This window comes from Salvelinus alpinus, chromosome 12 (genome assembly GCF_045679555.1).
Source record: "Salvelinus alpinus chromosome 12, SLU_Salpinus.1, whole genome shotgun sequence".
NCBI classification, from domain to species: domain Eukaryota; kingdom Metazoa; phylum Chordata; class Actinopteri; order Salmoniformes; family Salmonidae; genus Salvelinus; species Salvelinus alpinus.
This window is the reverse complement of record NC_092097.1, coordinates 31,818,791-31,838,703: the sequence shown is the minus strand read 5'-3', so window position 1 is coordinate 31,838,703 and position 19,913 is coordinate 31,818,791. Positions and strand designations below refer to the sequence as shown.

Here is a 19,913-nt window from a genome sequence, read left to right as displayed (position 1 = left end):
ACAATGTGGTTAGAGTGGTTTCTATATGGACGTGAAGGCTCTGTATCTTGTAGGATTAGCTTTTAGCTACACATATACATACCCAGATACATACAGAATCACTTTAAATCAAAAGGGAAGAAGTGTAATGAACGATCATATTAGATCAGAATATTGTTTTATCAGTTACAAGTTCTATTGTGACTTAACTGAGAGGTCAATGTATGGCATTTTGAATGCAGTAGCAGTATTACAATGTCAAGGCTTGGTCGATACAATTATGTTTGGGTATTACTATGATAACCTAAAGAGAAAGGAGCTTGCACCTTTTTCATGGGTATCAAACACTTTGCTTACCACATGAAACATTTATTTTGAACAAACATAATACAATTTGCTCAACACTAAAATAAACTTGGTACTTATGTAACTGACTTGTGTCTTTTTCCCCCATTGTATTCTTGGAACTGTTTTGGAATACAACCATTAAAAACATGATTTTTTTATTAAAAAAGAAAATTGACATATTCAAATTCAAAGAGTAAAACCAAGAAAGAAAGGAAACAAAACATATATTTCCAATTAATAAAAAACAAGAGTTACTTGAGCATCTCTGTCACAGGAAGACGAAGTAGCCAAGTGACTAACCAGCTTACTAGCAAACTAACCAAATAACAAAACCTTTCTCCTCTAACAAACTGTACAAAATGTGTTCTAGTATAAATAAGGAAAATGTTTACAAGCAGTGAGAGAGATGAGGCAGTATGTACAAAATGTCAGATTTCTCACACAAAGTTGGTGAATTACCAAAGAGATTCAAAAACAACTATCAAATAGCGTGTTATCTCTGAGTACAACTTTCACAAAATGTGTCTAAAATATAATGAAAAATGTGTTCATGTTAACTATACTTGAATCCAATTTACTAGGTTTAAGTAAGACATTTTTGAACATCCAATTTGGCTCCCATCTATCCACTGCTTGGACATCCCATTTTAGCAGCAAAACATTTTGAAACTATGACATTAGCCATTGAAGCTACATGATCTGGACAACAAGCGAAGACAGGAGAATGCTAGGTATTAGGGTTTTCATGTACATAAACATGGATTGAAAATAAGTGCAAGTTCAACATTTGTTGCACATCCTGTTTTTAGTATTTTTCCGTAGTATTATAAGATACCTGTCAAAGATACGCAGCAAGGAAAATACAATAGCCTAAAGCGTGCTCGCTCAGACAATGATTTACAGTTAATTGTGGAGAGTGTAACTTAAAGTGATCGTTCACTCCAAAATCTATATTTGGATCTATAGAACAGATAGAGTCATCTTGACATTAGAATGCTTTTAGGTCTGAAGATGACTAACAAATATATATTTTGGATTACTTTAACAGCATTCATCATAATGACATAATGGATTACCTGACTAGTACTACATTCTCACAACATTCTCAAATGTTCCTTCATGAGGTGCACTGTAGCTTAAAACCTGCAAGTGATCGCTTTGTATTTCTGGACAGATCACAAGACACACAAAACACTCAACAGAAGTGGGAACAGGAAATAACTATGGTTTTGACAACAGCTCAACCAAAAAGAGCACATAAAATAGTCCTAGTACTTACAGAAAGAGATACATGCTGAGCTCTCATCATTGACACTAAACAAGCAAAGTAGGCCCCTGCCCCTGTTCTCTGTATTAAAGACACCATATACTGGTCTTTCTTTGGGTGTACCAAACTGAAACGAGCATATGTCGATAAAACGAAGCACACATATCTATGAATCTCTATTCAACACTCAACACATTCAGAACTTAAATTAAACATATTGCTTGTTTACCATCTACCAGGGTACTGCCACTGAGAGGATGTTACTACAGCATCATTCTAGCTACGTACGCCAATAGAGATGAGAGCAGCATTTGTCTCCAAGATAGAAAGTCTGACAGACAGCTTTCCTGACAGTTGGATGGCTTCATCATCTTTGGTGTTGCAGACATAAATAATCATAAAAAAACATTTGGAAGGTGGAGAGAGGTTCAGAGATGCACAATGAAGAAGAAACAGTAACTTTGATGTCATCCATCCTGAACAATGACGAAAACCCGAGATCAAGTGTGATGGGGGGATGTTTACTAGGGTAACACTAGGTTTTAACAAGGTATGGTAAACTCAGCCCTTTATAATATTATGGCAACATAACATCTGATATTGATGGCATCTGTATGATCTTTTCTTGGCCATACCCTCAACCATGATTGAAAGGAATTGCCATCAATGAGGAGAAACAGGTTACAGTTAAGGCTTAGAAACACTGGTCAGAATTCCTAACAAAACCCGCCAATTTCACAAATGTTTGTCTTTGTTGAAACTAGAATGAATTCATCCAATGTTAAGTTAACTTCTGTGGAACAGTTTGTTATGGGACAGTTTGTTTTTAATGGCACTTTCATTTTATGTTATGTGTTTTCTTGGTAGCATCATAATTTTCTCTGACAGATACAATAGAATGTGTTTACACTAGACATGTACATCTCCACTGGACTGATCTGGGAAGGTGGCATGGTTGTCATTGAGTTTCATTTAGTGTCTCTAGGATAGATGTGGACGCGTTTTAGTTAAAAACTATTTCACACGGGCCTGAAAAACTCTATCATAGTGAACAACACAGTGCTCTGGAACAGAAATCAACTTGAAGAAACACAAAATCATCTCTTTGTTTGTATGGACCATGTGGAAATGCACAAACACAATAAAAAAATACTACGAATCTCTTACAAAAGAAAAAAAGCTTACATCTAAACTCTTGGAAAGATCTTTCCCTACTTATAAAATCTAGATTACTGTAAAGAAATTAATAAAAAATATGTTTTAGAACAACAACAAAACGTATGATAGCTCAGAAGGGTTCAAGTGAAAGCCCAAAAAGAGAAAACATACTTTACTTTTTTCTACAAAAATTCTAAAATACAAATCATTGTCAGGAATTAAAACTCAGGAGACAACAGCAGCATTGATAAAGACTTGCAGCTCCCTTTCTCAACAACAAAGGACTGTTATTAAGGACTCTTTTTAAACCTACTTTTAACTCCCCTCATTGTTTTGCTTTTTAATTTAAAAAAATTGCACTCTTTTGTACACATATTTCATACTAATCCAACTGCTCAATTCTAAGGCATGTCCAATTATTTGTCTGTCTACTTTGTACAAAAGGTCAAATTTACTATGGACATCTGAACAGGTACCAGAACAAAACCGCTTAAAACCACTTCTTATGGACACTGTTGTGACATAAACTCTAGCACCCAACACACAAACCAAGTCAACTATTTTGTAGAATATTTATTATATTATCTGTGAATTCAAGCATAATTGCAGTGAATAAATGTTGGTAATAATGTCAAAAGAGTTTGCATTTTATGTACTGTTTTATTTTTCCTTTGAATATAGAGAGAGGATCTTGTTATTGTATAGTATAGTAATGGTAATAATTTATTCAATGTTGAAAATAATATTGCAACTTTCAGACAATCCAATTTGTCTCAAGTTTTTTTTAAATAGAAGGTGAAATTTGGATGTGTCATATTGCATTATAACCAAAAAAACAATAGTTAATTTTCTTCTCATAACAAAGTTTACAATAATATCAGATTTTTTTACTTTTTTATATCATTTAGCTCCTATTAATTATTTTACAAGTGATAATATGTTTATTGCCAGTGTTTGGCTTTTACCGGACTTGTTAAATAAAGAATTTAATTAAATAAAATCTACACAATACGCAAGTGACATGTTTGAATATTTCCAAATATCAAAAAATAGAACTATGATGTACATATAAATAAGAATGATCATGATTGTCCTCTGCTCATAACACATTCTGAATGTTTATGAAGGGAATGTTTTATAAGGTTTAAGTTTGACATTATTTAAAATAATTTATAAATAATTAATGTTACCATCTGCCAGTGAGTTAACTGAACTTAGCCTTACTGGATCAGTTTAAGGGAGAAGTAGCTTTAAACGGTGTGTTTTGCATTTTCCATTCTTAAAAGTAGCCTACACTAGAAATATTATACCAACTAAATGTGTTTTTTTACTTTTTAAAATCTGTACAAAACATTGTCCAACTGCTGTGAATAGAATGTCAAAAAACAGACATAAAACAATTAAACTACATTTTTGCATATTTTACCCAAAAATGAAAGACACATTGTGTTGTTACTCTTTTCCTTGTATCACTCTGAAACTCCAGAATGCTTTTAAAAAATACAAATTTGCTATATTACATGCACAAAAATAACGCTCTGTCTTTATCCCTTTCCTAATTTGTTTCTTTGTTCAACATTTTTGTTTATTTTCTTTTTTCAGTTATTAAAAGAGATCAAAGCTTCCATTGCAGAAAGCTCCCACCTTTGGTTGATCGACCCTTGAATAAGAGAGAGGAAAAGTCCCAACGAAATAAGCGGTGTCTTCTTTTTCAAAGCACACACGTGTTGCTTTTGTCATCTGTGTTCAAGTCCGAGGCTTGGTGGTGTTGTGCGGAGCTCTGCTATCCTCCTGTAGCGAAGCAACTCTCTGGGGTTCAGTCTGTAACATGGCCTTCTGACCACCAGCTGCAAAACACACACCTACCTCTGTCACACTACTCCCTTTACATAATATTGTAGATGGAACATCCAAAATGTAACAATTCTACATACTCTCCATATCATCATGTAGTTGTGTAAATCATAATATTTACAGAATGCTGATCAATAATAAATAAATACATGTTTTTTTTTAAGGTGGTCAATATCTGACAAGCTTTTCTTTTTAGTGAACCATGATAACATTAATTGGCTCCAACATGTAATGTTCTGACATGGACCTAGTAGGCAAGGACAACATATAAGTAGTACTGTACACTGTAGTACTGTACAGTGTCTCCCGACCCCTCCTGTCTCAGCCTCCAGTAAATATGCTGCAATAGTTTATGTGTCGGGGGCTAGGGTGAGTCTGTTATATCTGGAGTACTTCTCCTGTCTTATCCGGTGTCTTATGTGAATTTAAGTATGCTCCCTCTAATTCTCTCTCTCTCTTTCTCTCTCTTTCTCTTTCTCTTCTCTCGAGAACCTGAGCCCTAGGACCATGCCTCAGGACTACCTGGCCTGATGACTCCTTGCTGCCCCCAGTCCACCTGGTCGTGCTGCTGCTCCAGTTTCAACTGTTCTACCTGAGGCTATGGAACCCTGACCTGTTCACCAGACGTTCTACCTTGTCCCGGACCTGCTGTTTTCGACTCTCTCTCTCTCTACCGCACCTGCTGTCTTTAACTCTGAATGATCGGCTATGAAAGCCAACTGACATTTACTCCTGAGGTGCTGACCTGTTGCACCCTCTACAACCACTGTGATTATTATTATTTGACCCTGCTGGTCATCTATGAACATTTGAACATCTTGGCCATGTACTGTTGTAATCTCCACCCGTCACAGCCAGAAGAGGACTGGCCACCCCTCAGAGCCTGGTTCCTCTCTAGGTTTCTTCCTAGGTTCTTGCCTTTCTAGGGAGTTATTCCTAGCCACCGTGCTTCTACACCTGCATTGCTTGCTGCTTGGGGTTTTAGGCCGGGTTTCTATACAGCACTTTGTGACATCAGCTGATGTAAGAAGGGCTTTATAAATACATTTGATTGATTGAACTAAGTTAGCAGATATATGCACAGGCAGGGGTTAATTACCCTACCTTAGCTTCACTTGGTGTGCTGGTATGAGTAGTTTGTGTGTTCTGCAGGTGTCTCCATAGCAACCTGTTGCTGTTGTCCTCCGTTCTCCTGCAAGAAAAGGAAGAAAATGGAGTGGAACAGTAATAACAGGTCCCTGAGTTAAAAACTGCTTGAGTAAATGCATGGTTTTGAACTCGTTTGTAAAATAAGCCCCCTTTTGTCATCCCCTTAGCTTGTTCTGCATAGTTAATGCTTATGGTGTTGGTTGGGGTCTCACCTCTACAGGGACACTGGAGGGAGGCACTGGTTGGTACTGGGGGATGTATGTCCCCTGCATAGTTGTGTTGGCAGGCATAAACTGTGACAGAACGAGAGGAAAAGAAATCATCAGTCATTATTTCTATGTAGAGATCCAACTGAGACACAGGCAACTGCTTTTCTCTTCACTTTCAACTTCAATTCAGTACAACTTGATTCAGTTCAATGTGTTTTAGTCTTGAGATGAGACTAGGGGACCAAAGGAGGGGGGGATAGAGTGGGTAGCTGAAGGGGGTGGAGTGGGAGGTGGAGTGGGTATCTGTAGGGTACTAACCGTGCCCGTGCTGCCCAGGGATAGGTGGCTGAGCTGCTGGGTCATGGTGCCCATCATGGAGGTGGGCTGGATGGACATGGCATGGTCCATGGTCGGAGTCAGGACTGTGCCCTGAGAGAGAGGTGGAGGGAGAGAGATGGGAAAAGAGAGGGGGGGTTCCAACAAAGAGAAGGACAAATAGCCAATAAATCAGAGACATGATTATAGAGAGTGACAGAGAGATAGAGAGAGCGAGAGAAAGAGACAGGAATATAAAGAGACAGAATGACAAAGAAAAGAGGAGAGATAGAGAGATAGATGAGCAGAACTGCAAGCTAACCAGATGTAAAGAGAATAGTAAGGAGGAAGCTGCAGCAGCAGAGGTAGATAATAATATTTAATACTCACTGCAGGCTGCATGAGGTATGACTGGTGGTGCATCCAGGAGGGACTATGTAGCTGGAAAGAGAGATGAGGAAAATACAGGATCTTTACACACAAGCACACAGGGGAGAATGAGTGGAGATGAAATCTGAATATGGATAGAAAAATAACAATGACATAGCTCCTACGTCTACAGAGATATCCTCCATGCGTTTGTGAATGCTGGTTTGGTGGTGGTGGTAGTGATGTGTGTGTGTGTGTGTGTGTGTGTGTGTGTGTGTGTGTGTGTGTGTGTGTGTGTGTGTGTGTGTGTGTGTGTGTGTGTGTGTGTGTGTGTGTGTGTGTGTGTGTGTGTGTGCGTGCGTGCGTGCGTGCGTGCGTGCGTGCGTGCGTGCGTGCGTGTTCAGTGTTTGACCTGGAAGGATGAGATCGGTGAATGCATGTAGGGAGAGAGGGACGTCTGGGCGATCATCCGGTTTGGGGTCAGACCGTAGGGTGACGAATAGAACCTGCACAACACACACAAATCAAGATGTATGCATGTCAGATTATTTTATAGAATTTACATTAATAAGCATTTATAATCGCATGTGCATGAAAGTAATTATTAAGTGATGCCAGATGATAGAACTACAAAATGTTACATTGAAGTAGATGATTGCAATAAAATAAAGTAGTGTTGCAATGTCTTCTGCATCTACCAGGAGTGAATAGTTCACCACAAACACATGACTTGTTTTTGTTGGTGGGCTGACTTTCTGTTTCTGTCTCTCTATACTCACCCATTCTGTAAGGCTGTGGGGTCATATGCTAGCGTCATCCCTCCCTGGGAAAACAACACAAATAACTCAGAATAAAGACGTAAAGGACACAATCACATATAAAATCAATTATGTTAAAGCCCCCATGCAGTCTTTGTAATTTAATCTTTTAAATCATCACTGTATGTCTAATAAATCAAAGCAAATCAAATGTTATTTGTCACATGCGCCGAATACAACAGGTGTAGTAGACCTTAAGGTGAAATGCTTACTTACAAGCCCTTAACCAACAATGCAGTTCAAGAAATAGAGCTAAGAAAATATTTACGAAACAAACTAAAGTGAAAAAAATATATTAAAAAAATAAGCAAAAGTAACACAAGAAAAGTATACAACAATAACGAGGCTATATACAGGGGGTACTGGTACCGAGCAATGTGCGGGGGTACAGCTTAGTTGAGGTAATTTGTAAAGTGACTATGCATAGGGGGGTCAATATAAATAGGCCGGGTGGCCATTTGATTAATTGTTCAGCAGTCTTATGGCTTGGGGGTAGAAGCTGTTAAGGAGCCTTTTGATCCTAGACTTGGTGCTCCGGTAATGCTTGGGTGACTGGAGTCTATGACAATTTTTTGCGCCTTCCTCTGACACCGCCTAGTATACAAGTCCTGGATGTCAGGAAGCTTGGCCCCAGTGATGTACTGGGCCTTACAGGCTGACTACACCGCTCGAGTCGCGTGCGCGAGCGTTGCAAAATAAATTTAGAAATCTATATTTTTCAATTATTGCACCCACACTGCTCGCACGCGCCAACGAGCGTCTGCATTGCCAAGGGCTAAAATAGAAGTCAGTTCTATTTCTGATGCAGATCGCGCTGCAAGTCCTGCCTCTCCCATCTCCTCATTGGTTCATAGAAGCAGGTACCCATGTGCCATCTCCTCATTGGTTATACCCACGTGGGTAACTGAAAGGCGAACGAGGTCAGTGGCGGTAATGCTCCTAATTTATGAAAGTTGCCAATCGCAATATAAAGTCAAGAGAAGAAAAAGCCTGGAAAGAGGAGAGATGACTAGAAACGATTAGGCTGAACGTTTTATGTGTGGATTAATTGTCGAAGTAGAGGACCTTGTGCATTTCAGGTAAAATAACAACTCAATGTTTATATCCCAGGACAAATTAGCTAGCAACAGCAAGCTAGCTAAACAGGACAAATTAGCTAGCAAGTGCAAGCTAGCTAGCTAAATTGCCATAAATGTTTAATGCTTTTCGACCTGTCCCCAAATTAATGTAATTGGTTCAGAGTTTGTTTTGATATTTTAACCTGTGTGTCGTGATCGCGTTTGGTGTGGGGGGACAAAATAAATTTATGCACGATGGCGCACGCGCGCAGCCGGTTTGGGTTCCGTGTTACGCACTGCCCTCTGTAGTGCCATATGGTCAGATGCCGAGCAGTTGCCATACCAGGCGGTGATGCAACCGCTCAGGATGATCTCTTTTTAAGGATCTGGGGACCCATGCCAAATCTTTTCAGTCTCCTGAGGGGGAAAGGTGTTGTCGTGCTCTCTTCACAACTGTCTTGGTGTGTTTGGACCATGATAGTTTGTTGGTGATGTGGACACCAAGGAACTTGAAACTCTCGACCCGCTCCACTTCAGCCCCGTCAATGTTAATGGGGGCATGTTCGGCCCTCCTTTTCCTATAGTCCACGATCAGCTCCTTTGTCTTGCTCACACTGCCAGGTCTCTGACCTCCTCCCTATAGGATAACTCATCATTGTCGGTGAGGCCTACCACTGTTGTGTCGTCTGCAAACTTAATGATGGTGTTGGAGTCGTTCTTGTCCACGCAGTCATGTGTGCACAGGGAGTACATGAGGGGTTCTAAGCATGCACCCCTAAGGGGCCCTAGTGTTGAGGATCAGCGGGGCAGATGTGTTGTTGCCTACCCTTACCACCTGGGGACGGCCCTACAGGAAGTCCAGGATCCAGTTCCAGAGGGAGGTGTTTAGTTTAGGTCCATAGGTTAGTGATGAGCTTTGTGGGCACTATGGTGTTGAACGCTGAGCTCTAGTCAATGAATAGCATTCTCACATTGCTGCTTCTTTTGTCCAGGTGGGAAAGGGCATTGTGGAGTGCGATTGAGATTGCGTCATCTGTGGATCTGTAGGGGCGGTATCCGAATTGGAGTGGGTCTAGGGTTTCCGGCATGATGGTATTGATGGGAGCCATGACCAGCCTTTCAAAGCACTTCATGGCTCCTGAAGTGAGTGCTACGGGGCGGTAATCATTTAGGCAGGTTACCTTCACTTTCTTGGGAACAGGGACTACGGTGGTCTGTTTGAAACATGTACAGTAGGTATTACAGATTCGATCAAGGAAAGGTTGAAAATGTCAGTGAAGACACTTCCCAGTTGGTCCACGCATGCTTGGAGTATACGTCCTGGTAATCTGTCTGGACCCGCGGCTTTGTGAATATTGACCTGTTTAAAGGTCTTGCTCACATCGGCTACAGAGAGCGTGATCACACAGTCGTCTGGAACAGCTGGTGCTCTCATGCCTGCTTCGGTGTTGCTTGCCTCGAAGCAAGCATAAAAGGCATTTAGATCGTCTGGTAGGCTCGTGTCACTGGGCCGCTCGCAGCTGGGTTTCCCTAATAGTAGTCCGTAATATTTTTCAAGCCCTGCCACATCCGACAAGCATCAGAGCTGGTGCAGTACGATTCAATCTTAGTCCTGTATTGATGCTTTGATTGTTTGATGGTTTGTCTGAGGGCATAGCAAGATTTTTTATAAGCGTTTGGATTAGTGTCTCGCTCCTTGAAAGCGGCAGCTCTAGCCTTTAGCTCGGTGCGGATGTTGCCTGTAATCCATGGCTTCTGGTTGGGAAATGTACGTATTTTCACTGTGGGTAGGACGTCATTGATGCACTTATTGATGAAGCCGGTGACTGAGGCGGTACAGTATGCTCCTCAATGCCATTGGATGACGCTTTTCAACCATTCGCTGCCCGCACCCGCCCGCCCGCCTAGCATCACTACTCTGGACGGTTCTAACCTAGAATACGTGGACAACTACAAATACCTACGTCTCTGGCTAGACTGTAAACTCTCTTTCCAGACTCATATCAAACATCTCCAATCCATAATGAAATCTAGAATCGGCTTTCTATTTCGCAACAAAGCCTCCTTCACTCACGCCACCAAACTTACCCTTGTAAAACTGACTATCCTACCGATCCTCGACTTCGGCGATGTCATCTACAAAATAGCTTCCAATACTCTACTCAGCAAATTGAATGCAGTCTATCACAGTGCCATCCGTTTTGTTACCGCCTTACACCACCCACCACTGCGACCTGTATGCTCTAGTAGGCTGGCCCTCGCTGCATATTCGTCACCAGACGCACTGGCTCCAGGTCATCTACAAGTCTATGCTAGGTAAAGCTCCGCCTTATCTCAGCTCACTGGTCACGATAACAACACCCACCCGTAGCACGCGCTCCAGCAGGTATATCTCACTGGTCATCCCCAAAGCCAACACATACTTTGGCAGCCTTTCCTTCCAGTTCTCTGCTGCCAGTGACTGGAACGAATTGCAAAAATTGCTGATGCTGGAGACTTACATTTCCCTCACTAACTTTAAACATCAGCTATCTGAGCAGCTAACCGATCGCTGCAGCTGTACATAGTCCATCTGTAAATAGCCCACCCAATCTACCTACCTCATCCCCATATTGTTTTTATTTACTTTGCTGCTCTTTTGCACACCAGTATCACTACTTACACACCATCATCTGCTCATCATCTGCTCATCTATCACTCCAGTGTTAATCTGCTAAATTGTAATTACTTTTCTACTATGGCCTATTTATTGCCATACCTCCTCATGCCATTTGCACACACTGTATATAGACTTTATTTTTTTCTATTGTTGACTGTACGCTTGTTTATTCCATGTGTAACTCTGTGTTGTTTCTGTCGCACTGCTTTGCTTTAACTTGGCCAGGTCGCAGTTGTAAATGAGAACTTGTTCTCAACTAGCTTACCTGGTTAAATAAAGGTGAAATAAAAAAATATATATATTTTTTAAATGAATCCCGGAACATATTCCAGTCTGTGCTAGCAAAACAGTCCTGTAGCATCCATGTCATCTGACCACTTCCGTATTGAGAGAGTCACTGGTACCTCCTGCTTTAGTTTTTGCTTGTAAGCAGGAATCAGGAGGATAGAATTATGGTCAGACTTGCCAAATGGAGGGCGAGGATGAGCTTTTTATGTGTCTGTGTGTGGAGTAAAGGTGGTCTAGAGTTTTTTTCTTCTGGTTGCACATGTGACATGCTGGTAGAAATGAGGTAGAACAGATTTAAGTCTGCCTGCATTAAAGTCCCCAGCCACTAGGAGCCCCGCTTCTGGATGAGCATTTTCTTGTTTGCTAATGGCCTTATACAGCTCGTTGAGTGCGATCTTAGTGCCAGCATCGGTTTGTGGTGATAAATAGACGGCTACGAATAATATAGATAAGAACTCTCTTGGTAGATAGTGTGGTCTACAGCTTATCATGAAGTATTCTACCTCAGGCGAGCAATACCTTGAGACTTCTTTAATATTAGACCTCGCGCACCAGCAGTTCTTGACAAAAAGACACACAACCCCGCCCCTCGTCTTAGCAGACGTAGCTGCTCTGTCCTGCCAATGCTCGGAGAAGCCATCCAGCTCTATATTATCAGTGTCGTCGTTCAGCCACATCTCGATGAAACATAAGTTATTACAGTTTTTAATGTCCCGTTGGTAGGATAGTCTTAATTGTAGAACGTCCAGTTTGTTTTCCAATGATTGCACGTTGGCCAATAATTTATTTCCTTCTTAATGCATTTGAGCTAATCAGTTGTGTTGTGACAAGGTAGGGTGGGTATACAGAAGATAGCCCTATTTGGTAAAAGACCAAGTCCATATTATGGCAAGAACAACTCAAATAACAAAGAGAAATGACAGTCCATCATTACTTTAAGACAAATTTGAAGAACATTGAAAGTTTCATCAAGTGCAGTCGCAAAAACCATCAAGTGCTATGATGAAACTGGCTCTCATCAGGGACGCCACAGGAAAGGAAGACCCAGAGTTACCTCTGCTACATTAGAGTTAACTGCACCTCAGATTGCAGCCCAAATAAATGCTTCACAGATTTCAAGTCATAGACACATCTCAACATCAACTGTTCAGAGGAGACTGCGTGAATCAGGCCTTCATGGTCAAATTGCTGCAAAGAAACCACTACTTAAGGACACTAATAAGAAGAAGATACTTGCTTTGGCCAAGAAACACAAGCAAGGGACATTAGACCGGTGAAAATCTGTCCTTCGGTCTGATGAGTCCAAATTTGCGATTTTTGGTTCCAACCGCCAAGTCTTTGTGAGACGTAGAGTAGGTGAACGGATGATCTCTACACGTGTGGTTCCCACCATGAAGTATGGAGAAGGAGGTGTGATGGTGTGGGGGTTCTTTGCTTGTGACACTGTCAGTGATTTATTTTAGAATTCAAGGCACACTTAACCAGCATGGCTACCACAGCATTCTGCAGCGATACGCCATCCCATCTGGTTTGCGCTTAGTGGGACTATCATTTGTGTTTCAACAGGACAATGACCCAAAACACACCTCAGGCTGTGTAATGGCTATTTGACCAAGAATGAGAGTGATGGATTAATGCATCAGATGACCTGTCCTCCACAATCACCTGATCTCAACCCAATTGAGATGGTTTGGGATGAGTTGGACCGCAGAGTGAAGGAAAAGCAGCCAATAAGGGCCCAGCATATGTAGGAACTCCTTCGAGACTGTTGGAAAAGCATTCCAGGTGAAGCTGGTTGAGAGAATGCCAAGAGTGTGCAAAGCTGTCATCAAGGCAAAGGGTGGCTACTTTGAAGAATCTCAAATACAAAATATATTTTGATTTGTTTAACACTGTTTTGTTTACTACATGATTCCATATGTGCTATTTAAAAGTTTTGATGTCTTCACTATTATTCTACAATGTAGAAAATAGTAAAAATAAAGAAAAACCCTAGAATGAATAGGTGTGTCCAAACTTTTGACTGGTACTGTACATACACAGCCCTGATTGGCTGAAAGGATGGTCTAGAGTACACCTCCTTACCAATACACACACCAAATCAAATAAATGTTTATTTGTCACATGCTTGGTAAACAACAGGTGTAGACTAACAGTGAAATGCTTACTAATGTGTCATTTTCCAACAATGCAGATAGAAAGTGACACGAGGAATAAATACACAGTAAATAATAAATACCAATAACGAGTAAAAATAATATGGCTATATACAGGGAGTACCAGTACTGAGTCGATGTGCAGGTAATTGAGATAGCTACAGTGCATTCGGAAAGTATTCAGCCCCCTTGACTTTTTCCACATTTTGTTACGTTACAGCTTTATTCTAAAATTGATTAAATTGTTTTTTTCCCTCATCAATCTATACACAATACCGCATAATGTCAAATCCACAATATTTAATCAATTTTAGAATAAGGCTGTAACATGACAACATGTGGAAAAAGGGTCTGAATACTTTCAGAATGCACTGTATGTACTGTACATATAGGTAGGGGTAAAGTGACTAGGCAACAGAATAGACAGACAGTAGCAGCAGTGTATGTGGTGAGTGAGTGAGTGAGTGTGTGTGTGTGTGTGTGTGTGTGTGTGTGTGTGTGTGTGTGTGTGTGTGTGTGTGTGTGTGTGTGTGTGTGTGTGTGTGTGTGTGTGTGTGTGTGTGTGTGTGTGTGTGTGTGTGTGTGTGTGTGTGTGTGTGTGAGTGTGTGTGGTGTGAATGTGTGTGTGGCGTCAGTATGCATGCGTGTGCATGTTATGTGTGTGTGGGCGTATGTCGTGTGTGTGCGTGGGTAGAGACCGGTGTGTGTGCATAGAATCAGTGCAAGAGAGTTAGTGCAAAATAGGGTCAATGCATGTCGCCTGGGTAGACATTTCATTAGCTATTCAGCAGTCTTGTTTAACAGTCTTATGGCTTGGGGGTAGAAGCTGTTCAGGGACCCTAATGGTTCCAGACTTTGTGCACTGGTACCACTTGCTGTGCGGTAGCAGAGAGGGTCACACTTAATTCGATAGTCCGGATTTTCCATCTGCAGATGCTCTACAGATGGTCATACTATCAACAAACTATCTGTTGATAAGCAGCTGCTTGCTAAGTTTTCGATTAGGGATAGGGTTAGGTTTAGAATAAGGGTTAGAGTAATGGTTAGGGCTAGGGTTAGGATTAGGATTAAGACTATGGTTAGGATATGGGTTAATTTTAGGGCTATGGTTCGTAGATACAGTGCCTTCAGAAAGTATTCAGACCTCTTAACTTATTCCACATTCTGTTGTGTTACAGCCTGAATAACACTCATCTACACACAATACCCCATTATTTGTCCTAAAAAAACTCCCCAGTCCTTAACGATTATGAGAATATCCATAACATGATGCAGCAACCATTATAATTGAAAATATGGAGAATGGTACTCAGTAATGTGTTGTATTGGATTTGTCCCAAACATAACACTTTGTACTCAGGACAAAAAGGTAATTGATTTGCCACATTTTTTGCAGTATTACTTTAGTGCCTTGTTGCAAACAGGATGCATGTTTTGGAATATGTTTTATTCTGTACAGGCTTCCTTCTTTTCACTCTTCCAATTAGGTTGGTATTGTGGAGTAACTACAATGTTGTTGATCCATCCTCACTTTTCTCCTATCACAGCCGTTCAACGCTTTTTTCTTTTTGCTAAGACATCAAACATGTCTTAGCAAACCAAACACAGGTATCAACAATACTCAAACATACAAAAAATAAAAATAAAATACAAACAATAAACAATTTAAGTGCAATTATATTCATTCTGAAAAGATCTTATTATAATGATTCATGAAGATGTTATTCTTGTTGTTATTCACTAGGGTTAATGTTTTAATAAGATAATTCAATTCAATCAGAAAAATTGGTAATTATGGTATAGAATTTTGGAATCTTTGTTTGTGTATAAAGTATTTGGCAACAAGAATTTAAAAAAATAACAATCATTTCAGTGGTTTTGTTATCATTGCAATAGTAACATATTATATCTTTTATGTTAAAAATATAGCAAGTGTTCATAATGGTAAATAAGTACTTTGCAAGGTTTTCCCAAAATTCTGACACAAATTTACATTCAAAGAACAAGTGAGACAGATTCTCACCTTCTTTTCCACAGAAAACGCAGATATCATCAATAGCCACAAATTTGGAAATCATAGAATTACATGGATATATCTTATGTTAAATTTTGAAGTGTACTTCCTTAACTTTGTTTGGTATACAGTATTTGTAAGGCCTTAACCATGCATTTTTCCAGACAATGTCAGGAATAAGCATGTTCCAGAAAAACTTTCCTCTCGGTGTAAGTTGGTTTTGTGAATGAAGAATTTGTCTTATATATTTATTACAACAAGATCTCTCAAGTAAGCCCACGCCTTCCAATCTGAGTTCTGGATAAACTTTGTGATCATTCCCAAAATTAAGATGACTTTTCACAAGTGTAGTTAGACCACTAGGAACGGCTTTGATCACAGAAATAAACTCTCTGAAAGGTATTGGAAACTCTTTCAATGTTAGAAATTGTTCAGCCGTTCAACTCTGTAACTGTTTTAAAGTCACCATTGGCCTCATGGTGAGATCCCTGAGCGGTTTCCTTCCTCTCCGGCAACTAAGTTCAGAAGGACACCTGTGTCTTTGTAGTGACTGGGTGTATTGATACACCATCCAAAGTGTAATGAATAACTTCACCATGCTTAAAGGGATATTCAGTGTCTGCTTTTGTTTTTTTTACTCATCTACCAATAGGTCTTTGTGGTTGAATCTGTGTTTGAAATTCACTGCTCGACTGAGGGACCTTACAGTGAGGTAGTCATAAAAAAATCATGTTAAACACCATTATAGAGTGAGTCCATGCAACTTATTATGTGACTTGTTAAGCACATTTTTACTACTGAACTTACACTACATGGCCAAAGGTATTTGGACACCTGCTCATAGAACATCTAATTCCAAAATCATGGGCATTAATATGGAGTTGGTCCCCCCTTTGCTGCTATAACAGCCTCCACCTTTCTGGAAATGCTTTCCACTAAATGTTGTAACATTGCTGAGGGGACTTTCTTCCATTCAGCCACAAGAGCATCAGTGAGGTCAGACACTGATGTTGGGCGATTAGGCCTGGCTCGCAGTCGGCGTTCCAAATCATCCCAAAGGTGTTTGATGGGGTTACGGTCAGGGTTCTGTGCAGGCCAGTCAAGTTCTTTCACACCGATCTCAACAAACCATTTCTTTATGACCTCGCTTTGCGCACCAGGGCATTGTCATGCTGAAACAGGAGAGGGCTTCCCCAAACTGTTGCCACAAAGTTGGAAGCACAGAATCATCTTGAATGTCATTGTATGCTGTAGCATTAAGATTTCCCTTCCTTGGAACTAAGGGGCCTAGCCCAAACCATGAGAAACAGCCTCAGACCATTATTCCTCCTCCACCAAACTTTACAGTTGGCACAATACATTGGGACAGGTAGCGTTCTCCTGGAATCTGCCAAACCCAAATGCTTGGCATTGCGCATGGTTATTTTAGACTTGGGTGCAGCTGCTCGGCCATGTAAACCCATTTCATGAAGCTCCCGACGGACAGTTATTGTGCTGACGTTGCTTCCAAAGGCAGTTTGGAACTCGATAGTGAGTGTTGCAACCGAGGACATATGATTTTTACGCACTACGCGTTTCAGCACTCAGCGATCGCGTTCTGTGTGCTCGTGTGGCCTACCACTTCGTGGCTAAGCGGTTGTTGCTCCTAGATGTTTCTACTTCACAATAACAGCACTTACAGTTGACCGAAGCAGCTCTAGCAGGGCAGAAATTTGACAAACTGACTTGTTCGAAAGGTGGCATCCTATGATGGTGCCACGTTGAAAGTCACTGAGCTCTGCAATATGGGCCATTCTACTGCCAATGTGTCTATGGAGATTGCATGGCTGTGTGCTCGATTGTATATACCTGTCAGCAACAGATGGGCTAAAATAGACAAATGTCTATTTTATGATCTATTCTATTTTTAAGATGTGGACACCAAAGAACTTGAAGCTCTCGACCCACTCCACTACAGCCCCATCGATGTGGGGGCGTGCTCTCCCCTCCGTTCCCTGTAGTCCACAATCAGCTCCTTTGTCTTGCTGACACTGAGAGAGAGGTTGTTGTCCTGACACCACACTGCCAGGTCTCTGACCTCCTCCCTATTGGCTGCCTCATCGTCGTCGGTGATCAGACCTACCACCGTTGTGTCTTCAGCAAACTTGATGATGGTGTTGGAGTCATGCGTGGCCATGCAGCTGTGGTTGAACAGGGAGTACAGGAGGGGACTAAGCACACACCCCTGAGGGGCCCAGTTTTGATGGTCAGCGTGGCGGATGTGTTGTTACCTACCCTCACCGCCTGGGGACAGTCCGTCACGAAGTCCAGGATCCAGTTGCAAAGGTGTTCAGTCCTAAGGTCCTGAGCTTGGTGTTGAGCTTGGAGGGGTCTATGGTGTTGAATGCTGAGCTGTAGTCAATAAACAGCATTCTTACATACGCATTCCTTTTGTCCAGGTGGGTGAGGGCAGTGTGGGGTGCAATAGAGATTGAGTCATCTGTGGATCTGTTGGGGCAATTGGAGTGGGTATAGGGTGTCTGGGATGATGGCCTTTCAAAGCATTTTGTGGCTATAGATGTGAGTGCTACGGAGCGAGAGTAATTTAAGGAAGGTTACCTTGGCATTCTTGGGCACAGGGACTATGGTGGTCTGCTTGAAACCAGTTGGTATTAAAGACCGGGTCAGGGATAGGTTGAAAATGTCAGTAAAAACGCTTGCCAGCTGGTCAGCGCTGATCCGCTGATTGGATGGTCTAGAACCAATCCCCTTACCCAGATGAACATTCATTGGTATATTATAATCAGATCACATTGCGAAGTCATGATGTGGGCCAAAAATTCCATCCCACCGGAACAGGTTGAAATTCCAGGCATTTTTTAAAAACAGCTCTTACACAAAAAGGGCATTTTCATTTTCACAACTTCAGAGTGTAATTTCGACCTCAAAAAATGTTTTTAACTGCACTGCCCCTTTATGAATGTTTAGGGTTTAGACACACAATCCATGTGAGATCAGATTTCCAGCTCTATTTTGCTTTGACAATGACCTCTTGTTTAAAACTTCTTGTCAAAATGAAACGGCCTCGTACTCTGTTCTAGATCATACAATATGCATATTATTATTACTATTGGATAGAAAACACTCTCAAGTTTCTAAAACTGTTTGAATTATATCTGTGAGTAAAACAGAACTCATTTGGCAGCAAACTTCCATACACGAAGTGAAAAATCTGAAAACGAGGCTCTGTTTCAGAGCCTATTCAACTGGCTTTTATTTATCGATATGCATGCACTTCATACGCCTTCCACTAGATGTCAACAGGCAGTGGAAGGTGGAATGGGGTGTCTAGCTTGATCTGAGGCCGAACAAGAGCTTTTGGAGTGACAGGTCCGGTATTTTCTTTGTCTTCGACGGCGCGCGAGGGACCTCGACATTGTCTTCTGAAAAGCGTTCGGTATACACGGCGAATATCTCCGGCTCTGATTTTATTTGATACATATGATAATAACATCATAAAGTAGGTTTTTTCAACCGAGTTTTATCAGTTTATTCAACGTTTATTGGGACGTTTGGAGTTATCCGTTCTTTGCGCCAAGAGAGGATGGGAATGTTAGCAACCTTTGCTAGCATTGTGGCGCGAATTCGACAGAAGAAATGGACATTCTAAAACCAAACAACGATTTATTCTGGAAATAGGACTCCTTGTACAACATTCTGATGGAAGCTCAGCAAAAGTAAGACAACATTTATGATGTTATTTCGTATTTCTGTGTAATATGTTGATGTCTATTCTCCGCCGGGTTGGTGAGCGCTGTCTCACAATAACCCAAGCTGTATGTTGTGGTAAAGTTATTTTTAAAAATCTAACACAGCGGTTGCATTAAGAACCAGTGTATCTTTCATTTGCCATACAACAAGTATTTTTATGTAAAGTTTATGATGAGTTCTTTGGTCAGATTAGGTGAGTGTCCAAAATATCTCCGGACATTCTGGGGAAATGTTGCTACGTATTCACAATGTATAACCACGATTTGCAGCTCTAAATATGCACATTTTCGAACAAAACATAAATGTATTGTATAACATGATGTTATAAGACTGTCATCTGATGAAGTTGTCCAAAGGTTAGTGAATAATTTTATATCTATTGCTGTTTTTTGCGAAAGCTACCTTTAAGGTGAATAAATGCGTTTGTGTGATTGGCTATTGTGGTAAGCTAATATAATTCTATATTGTGTTTTCGCTGTAAAACACTTAAAAAATCGGAAATATTGGCTGGATTCACAAGAT

The 19,913-nt window shown here is 40.8% G+C and overlaps 1 protein-coding gene across 2 annotated transcripts in view; it reads right to left on the bottom strand.

The window, feature by feature from the left end:
• Positions 1–465: 465 nt before the first annotated feature.
• Positions 466–19,913, bottom strand: part of LOC139535874 (RNA-binding motif, single-stranded-interacting protein 2-like) — a 66,059-nt gene continuing 46,611 nt past the window's right edge. For both annotated transcript variants that reach the window (XM_071335755.1, XM_071335756.1), the window contains exons 8-14: positions 7,428–7,471; positions 7,061–7,154; positions 6,670–6,720; positions 6,283–6,393; positions 5,968–6,048; positions 5,711–5,798; positions 466–4,599 (exon numbers count right to left, since the gene is read on the bottom strand). In XM_071335755.1, the coding sequence (XP_071191856.1) occupies positions 5,718–5,798; positions 5,968–6,048; positions 6,283–6,393; positions 6,670–6,720; positions 7,061–7,154; positions 7,428–7,471 (462 nt within the window). In that variant the 3' untranslated portion in view covers positions 466–4,599; positions 5,711–5,717. The remainder of the gene's footprint in view (positions 4,600–5,710; positions 5,799–5,967; positions 6,049–6,282; positions 6,394–6,669; positions 6,721–7,060; positions 7,155–7,427; positions 7,472–19,913) is intronic.